We start from the raw sequence: 8799 nt of genomic DNA on the forward strand, positions 1-8799 counted from the left end.
CAAATTTCTTGTCTACAAATTTATTCCTTAAAAATACCACAATTTATGATTATAAATTACCGAGATTTCACTTTCACCGAACACCTTTTGAATAATGCATGAAAAACAAGGAAAAGGTCTTACAGTGTTTGAGTATTCTTAGTTGTATAAAAATGTCACAGAACCGTGTCACGAACTATAAAAGTATCACAGTAATAGACAAGCGATTTGACTCTGTTCTTACTAGTGTATACATGTCTATATCACGTAGAAAAATATATTCATATGTGTATTTCTTGCCCACATAATTTGAACGAATTTTGTTCGAACTTTGTTTTATATGTTATGTTGTAATTCGTATATAAATATGTATATATATAATATTTGTATGTATGTATGTGTGTGCGTATATAATATTTAGATAAAATTCGGTTGAACAGAACAAAAATCTTCCGATATCAGACTATATTTGAAGTTTTGTGATAAAAAACGGTGTTTTGTTGATAAAACATCGAACTTTTGCGATTCTTGTCGAAAAATCAAAAGATACGATTCTATTAAAGTTTACATGTTTACACGCAAAACTGTAATACCTGATCTCTTCTAATTTCTTTGATCTCTATCGTGGAAGAAGTGTGATCTATCATGTAATACGACCTTACAAGTGTACCATTATTCCTATTATTATTATTATTACTATTATAGAGTTGCACCACCCACCATGCACCGTATTGGTGCACCATGGACATTACGTGTGCACGTTTTTACCTCTAGGGTACGCAACGATTCCGAGACTTGTATTATTCTGCTTTATCAGATCGAAAATTCGCAGGAAACGTAGCTATATACTAGAAATAAAACGTGTGGTTGAAAAGGACGGTTAGAAAACTTACCCTGTGTGAAGTGCTTAGCAACCATGATGTGCGTGGTTCACGGCTCAGAACATTATTCTCCACCCCCTCGAACGAAGCTGCTACAGGGTAACGATATATCCGGCAAGGAAAACCTTCACTTTTCACGCACGCGGTAACGAGCGTCGACGAAACGTATTCTCTGTCAAAATCACATGTTCGCGAACTGTCTGTCGTTCGTTCATGTACTAGGGTGTACATGCAATTGGTGTTCTGTGTGCAATTTAAGACACAACTAAACAAGCACGAGGGACGACACACATGCTCGACAGTTGCCACCCGACTGATACCTCGGCTTCGTTTTTCAAATGAACTAACCCTGACTCGCCGCGCCACCATGCTGCGTCCCAGGCCTGTCCTCCTGCACTGCTTTGACGATCGAAAGTCACTTCCCTACATTATCGGTGATATCACAGCTGTTAGTTCGGCAGAAAGCTACGTGGCAGCACATATTCAGATACAGTATTCGTCCTCTACTTTATCGAGGTAGTCGAAAATAAATTTTCAAAAGAATTTTGATAAAATGAGTAATCAATAATTGGATACATACTTTATACATGGATTATACCTGGATTGGGTTATATATATACTTTATACGTGGATATATATGTAGAGGTTTATGTGAGTAGAGGATAGTTAGTACGTGAGGCTTAAAAAACGAGATCGCTCGTTGTTAAAACCGTTAAATAGATTTAAAATAATAAATTAATGTACAGCCTGTATACATGAGTCGTTAGTACAAGGTATAAATCGCAAAATAAAATCGCGGATAAATATTCGTTAATATTACGATATAGTCCGTAGTAGATGATCGGACCAAACGTAAATATTACGGGCATAGCCTGTAGTACGTACTACACAAATCGTGCGAATGGCTCGAAGGCTGCGCGAGCTTGTTTACGTTTTCGGCCCAAAATTCTCGAACGTAAATCATAGGTTAAGGGGTTGATGCTTGTCGTGTAACTCGGTATATACTCGTGATACTCGGAAATATTGTAGGTACTGTTCGATACTCGATATGTACTCGGAAATACTCAGAGATACTGTATAGATGCTGTACGATATTGTGTGATATTGTCGCTCGTGTTTATTTAGACTGATCGGGGGACAATCGGAAAATTCAAATTCGTCTTTATTCGACGGTTGCATGTAACGGCGACATTGTTTTGCCCGAAGTTTATTTATCGTTATATTTCATGCGTCAAGGCTGTGTCAATGCTCCGTGGCAAAACAACAACATGAGTCACTCTCAATTCCCGTCGTCCTTTGACTCCTGCGCCGCTACATATACTTTGACAAATAAAAATTCAATCATTTTTGTATTTTGTAAATACAAAAATGTATTGTATATATCAATCTGTATTTTCTACCGTATGTTACTAATCCAACTACTTCTGTTCGATTAAGTGCAATTTTTCCGGCTTCCCTAATATCACTGACCAAGGATAGGATAGACATGACGTTACATGGGACTTTGTGTCTTACGTTCTTGCATATCGACTTCAAAAAAGATCAGAATGTTTCTTAAGCCACACCATGCGATGATATTTTGTAATTAAAATATAAATATATGTAATAATTGTTCATCCTAACACAAAATTAAATGAAGTGTTTTATATTGTAAGATAAACTTCAAGAAATACGATAACAAGTTTTTAAATTTTTGAACATATTTTACCCAAAAAGAACTACAAGATAAAAACCTATGCCATTCTTATTCATACAAAATTCAATGAAACTATTTAATAAAGTTAAATAAAATCGCGATTACAGCCAATTAGCTGGTATTATTTGTTATATAATAATTAATAATTGTATCACGTATAGTAATGCGATTAATAAGTATATATGAAATAATACCGATTGCTCGGATCTCACCGCGAAGGGTTTGCTACGAGTAGTTCTCATCCACGATCCCATCCACCCTTCCTTTTATGTAAAAATTTACTAATTTTGTTTTAAAAAATTTTAGAAAATTCTCCTTTTAATGCGAGTTTGCAAAATGTTCAATTCTTTGATTGTTGTGAAAAGAAATATCAAAACAACTTTTAAAAAACCGATGTGAATAGCTAAACTTGTACCTTTTAGCAGTAGTAACCAATGTCCTATTAAATAAAATGATATCTTGCACATACTTTACTAGTCGCAAGTATTAGTGTACCTATTAATTACATTCCGAGAAAGGTTAACAAGCTTTACTTTATTTGGTATTTTACATTATAAGGCACATATAATACGAATAAAATAACACATTTACAATAAGTTAATTAAAAAATAAATGCAGTCAAAGGTATTTGATTAATATTAAATGTTTATATATAAGTGCCTTAATACTTATATCCGGCAGTGTATATGTGAAAATATTTGTATTTTCAATTAGTAGCGGGGAGACGCGATCGCGAGGAAGCGTGTCAACGGGAGTCGTAAATTTCCGTTACGATTATAATAATCGACACCACGAACAGGTCGATCCCTTTATTTCTTTTGGGATAATAGGGATGATTGATGTGGTATAACACTGCGATTAACAGGTTATAAATTCTATATTTCCAACAACTTAATACAATAAAGAGGTTACGCCGTTACGTGTGATATAAATTGTTTGACGGATGAAGACCTGATAGAGAAACGTTGACTGATCTGTAGATGAGATCAAGTATCCGTGTATTGGTGGACTCCCTGAGGGCGAGATATGTCCGGGCCCGAAGATAGTACCAGAGGGTCCGCCGCTGGCGACGACGTGATGAGGAAGAAGTCTCCCTGCGCTACCGAGCGTACCGAGTGCTACGGCGCTCGCTACAAAAGGAGATCAAGATCGCGAAGGACCGTGCCTGGTCTGAACTAGTCGAAGCAGTCGAGTCCAACTCATGGGGAAGGCTATACAGGATAGTGACACGAAAACTTCTCGCGAAGGGCGCCCTGGCAACAACGAAGATGGCACCGGCGCTGCTGCTGCAGATCATCGGGATGCTCTTTCCCTCCGCAAGAGGACACTGCGGCAGAACAATCGCGGGAAACAACCTGGACGGTGGAGTGGACGGACGACTGGGAAGTCATGGAGGAAGAGTTATGGGAGGCGACCAGGACGACTTCGCTGTCGGCGTACCAGCCGATATGTGTGCTGGACGAGGTCGGCAAGCTCCTCAAGAGGGTAGTTGCTGCCCGTCTGAAGCGACACATATCGGGATGGGTACCGGGTTGGCACGAAAGCCAGTACGGCTTCCGGAAGGGACGCTCGACGATTGACGCTGTCAGATGCGTGCGAGCACTCACAGAGGACGTGGTTTACCGGGACGGCGTGGAGTTGGCGGTGTCTCTGGACATCGTGTTGTTGGATAGAATAGTGGCGGCCCTGGAACATTTCGAGGCTCCCAGCTACCTCATTCGGCTGATCCGCGCCTACCTCGACGACAAGTGGGTATGCATCTGATGGCGAGTCGTCGCAGCATCCTACTCCTCAGGAGGTTGCACAGGATAACTGCCATCAGTATCGTCAGAGGATACCGAACGGTGTCCCACGCGTCGGCGACCCTTCTGGCCGCATCTCCCCGTGGTAGCTTCGGGCGTTGGTGCTCAAGAGTAGATACACCCACATGAGAGCGCTAGAGCCGAGAGAGGATTCGGCCAAGCAGGCGGCCCCAAACGACCTAGGAACCGTCGAGGAGGACGCGTGGGACCAGTGGCGATCCCAGCTGACAAACGAGGGAGGCGAACATCGAGGCGCGGAGGCGGTCCTCCCAAATTGGGAAACATGGAGAAACCGCCGCGGTCTCCCGCTCACCTCAGCATGACCCAGGTGCTCACAGGACATGGCGTGTTCGGCGAGTACCTGATGAAAATCGGACGGGAGACGACGGAGATCTGTCACCACTGCAGGGAAGATAAGGACACGGTGCAGCGCACGCTGGAGTTTTGTCCGGCGTGGGAGCTATCCCGCTACACTCTGCGTCTCGTCATAGGCGAAAGATTGACCCGTTCGGCGATCGTAGAAGCGATGCTGAGCGGTCCGCCTCTTCTGCGAACGACTTATGCTCGCAAAGGAGCGGGCAGAAAGGGAGAGAAAGAGAAACTCTCACCCTTGTAGGATAACTCGATGGAGGGGGATGGTGGTCAGGCGACCCGGAGCTGCCCCACAGTCGTCCCAACGAGCCGTGACTAGGGGAAATGGCCCCCCTAGCGCTAAACTCAACAGTTAGAGGAATTTTTAGAACTGGTTTGATCAAGAGTGCAACGGAAACATAATTTGTAAGAGGTCCCTGAAGCACTCCTGTCATACGCGTAGGATGGTCATCGTGGAGTTCTAGTCGGTAAGAGTCCGATACTACTCTGCTTTTGCTGATTATTAGCAGCAGCTGAGTGCCCATGAGGATTTCTCCACGTGCAAAAAAAAAAAAAAGGTGAGATTAAGTATAAGTAGATACTTATAGTTGATGTTGCTCGAATGTAGTAGAGGCCGTCCGAAATGTTGACTGTTCCGTTGATGACTTGGCAGCTGTCGACTTGGTGCCGGAGTATTGACTGAACTAATTGTCGTAGAAACAGTTGAGTTGACCATCTTAGTATAGTAGAAGAAGTAGTTGACTATCTTGGTGTAGTAGAAGAAATGAAGTCCGTTCTCGTGTTATTACAGAGGAAAGCTCGATGTTGGTGTGCCTTCTGAACTAAGAACGCGGATTCGTTGTTCACACTTTTCATTAGGAAAGTGAGGGTAACGATCCGCGATGCCCATTGGTTATAGCCAACGTTAACAACTGAAGATAGGAGGAGGAAGTCTCCTGCCAACATGGCTCATGGGTGTCATTGTTCGTGGAAAAACCTGCTTTTCCGTTAGACAGGTATCCGCTTTCTCCGTAATTTGTAAGAACGTGAAATAAACCTAAGGACTGCTTTAAGGATCATCCATAAACCGAAAATACTTGCAGGATTAGTTTAAGTTAAGATGCAGTTTAAGTTAAGAAGATTCTGTTTATGTTAGTTGCTTAGGTTTATTGAGGATCTGCATAACGGCAAGCGGACCCTTAACGGCCGATCAATCAAGGACGTCGCACGGACAACCTTACGCGACGTAACAATATCATTTTAAAAATACTCTATCTATCTACAAGCATTGAAAGCAATCAAGACATTGAAATCATCCCATCTATTTAAAAAAAGTCTGTACCTAGGTACCAACATTATCTACGAACCCATACAAATACATAAATATAATAAAGGAACAGGAGGAGAAATATTTTATAAAATGGGTATTTTATTTTCCTTTATTATTTATATTTTTATTTTATTTTATTTTTTAGAAAAATTTAAAGATTTATTTATTGGAATCTTATATAAAAATGTAAATATCGTAAAAGGAAATAATGGGAAATTGTATATAGAGCACTGTGTGGAATATAAGTGTTTTTTCATCGACCTCACGATAGACTCTGAAACAAATTTAAATTATAAAAAGATTAGTAGAATTTTCTATGAGGAAGAGGATGCTCGAGCATCGTTTATTCGTATTTGCCTCTTTTCTTATAGATTATATTATCTCTTTTCTTTAATTATTTTCTTTAATCCATGTCTTTTTGGCCATATTCGTTCGATACTATTAAAAATTCCGTATGAGTATCTTATGGTTCCTAAAGTTAATAATTCTAGAACATACATATTTATTGGATTAGTACTTTAAAAAAGAGAAAGCTGAAAGAAAGACGTATTAGAAAAAAAAAGATATCAATCTAATTTTAAAAACTTGAATTTAAATTTAATTTTGACCTTAAATTGAATGAAATACTAAGATAAAAAAAGAACCCATTGAAATCATTATTTATTTCTCATTTATTTCTGAACAGCCAAATGACATTTTATTTAATAAAAATCTTAACTGTATTAGCCATACCGAGCAATAACGAAATTATATTTGATATTTAAAATGAAGGCTACAATAACGAACATCTATATTATTAGTTTTAAAAAGATAAACTGAATATTGTTACTTATGTATATCTTATAGCATTAGGCAATTTCAAACAAATTAAAGATGTGATAATTTACAAAAATATTATGTATTTCTGCTAACAAATCCTCAAACTATGTTATTCAAATGTTCCATTACAACATTTCTTTTACTTCCCTTTTTATACAAGATGAAATTATTTGATGAAATCATTTAAAAAGGGAAACCACCCCTTTTGAAAAATACTGAGTATTAGTAAACAACATATCTTAGTAGTATTTTCGATCACAAACACTCTAATAACAAGGAGCGCTGAAAAAGAGTAAAGAGTTATTCATTCAATGTAACCGGATTACCGCGAGTGGAATATCCATTCAATTTTGTAATTCTAGTTTACTATATGTAGCTATAAAATAGAAAATTCTCAAAACAAATTGCAATAAGTGCCTCCTCATATGTGTAATATTAATTAATCTACTATTTATAAAAAAAATTAAGAAAGAAGGATAGAAGATTCGCGCGGTCAAATTGACCATCCCCAACTGTCAAGACACATCAACTCAGGTCCATTATAATCCTAAGATCACCCAATCTTAATCTTAATTGCTACAAAATTTAGCATTTTTTACAGTCCATTGTTACAAACATTTTAAAAGTCGAGAAGTTTCTTAGAGTTATTGCTCGTTGCTAGAAAACACGGGGAAAGCTTTGCCAACTCCACCCTCGTTGGTGAAGAATCGTCATCTCCATTGGTTAAAGATCATATTTTTACTTGCTATTGTCTTTTCGATTAGAATATATCTTGGTTTGTTAGTTAATTACTCGACATCTAAATTTTGTATCTCTAAAACTCAGACAGAAAGCATCTCAGAGCATTTTGTGTAAAGTCGTTATAAAAGGAAAAGTAAAGCACATCAAATTTGTCAATAATTTTGTATTCTATACATGGTATTATTTTTGTGATAAATATTTATCCTAGAAATATCAAGATTAAAAAAAAAAAAAATAACGGACATAGAAGAAGACTGTTCAGTGTGCGATGAACAAGGAACTTCAGCAACTGAAAACGGCATGGAAACACATGAAAGCTATTTATAACCGAATCAGAGTTGAATATTATAAACAAGCGTTTACGTAAGGGCAAAGAGGAAAGAAATTATCGTTGACGGCAAAGAGTGAAACTGGGCCCGATAGAACAGTTTGGGAAGAAATAGATGCAAGTCTCAAATCTGACAGGGCATCAGTTCATGATATTTTTAGGGATATGTTAAACGACATATAATGAAAGGACAAGTAAAGACGGCATTTTATCTTATCATTGATCACCGTATAAGGAATCATATAATAAAATGTACCAAAGAAGAAGCATTTAGAGTATTAGAGATTAAGAGGGAGCTAGATGCAACAAAACTAGATCCATTTATTGCTCTGCTATATGACCGCGGTGCATATCAGGCAAAAAATTTAGATGTGTAATATTTGTAGAATAAAATTTAGAGACCTGCATTTTTTTCAAAAACGATGAGGAGGAATGACTTTGCTGAAATTATGAGGTTTATACGATTTGATAAGATGGGCGAAAAAAGCCAACGTTTACGAACCAATAAATTTGCAATGGTATCTATAGTATGGGACCAATTTACAGAGAATTTACGACATTGTTATAAACCTAGTGCATATATTACTTTTATATAAAGAATCGCGGGAAAAAACCATGCAACGAAACTATCAACAAGTACTACAAAAATCTTGTCAAGTAAAAAATTGGTATTCAAGTAAAGGTTACAAAATTGCGAAAATTTGTTTAAGATGCGGGAAATATTTATGTACATGATGATTATGTACATGAACTAAAAAAAGGCAGAAAATAGTGTGAAATTAAAAATTTTGGCAAATTTAAAGGAAAGATGTGTTTTTTTTAAAAAGAAAAAAGAAACTTCAAGGTACTATAACAATTATATAAATAAACTT

At 37.8% G+C, this 8799-nt stretch overlaps 1 protein-coding gene across 2 annotated transcripts in view; it reads right to left on the reverse strand.

Moving 5' to 3' along the window:
- Window positions 1-1190, reverse strand: part of LOC126921611 (myosin-I heavy chain) — a 47597-nt gene extending 46407 nt beyond the window's left edge. For both annotated transcript variants that reach the window (XM_050733289.1, XM_050733288.1), the window contains exon 1: window positions 873-1190. In XM_050733289.1, the coding sequence (XP_050589246.1) occupies window positions 873-897 (25 nt within the window). In that variant the 5' untranslated portion in view covers window positions 898-1190. The remainder of the gene's footprint in view (window positions 1-872) is intronic.
- Between the last annotated feature and the right edge of the window lie 7609 nt (window positions 1191-8799).

The sequence above is a fragment of the Bombus affinis genome, chromosome 11, assembly GCF_024516045.1.
Source record: "Bombus affinis isolate iyBomAffi1 chromosome 11, iyBomAffi1.2, whole genome shotgun sequence".
NCBI lineage: Eukaryota > Metazoa > Arthropoda > Insecta > Hymenoptera > Apidae > Bombus > Bombus affinis.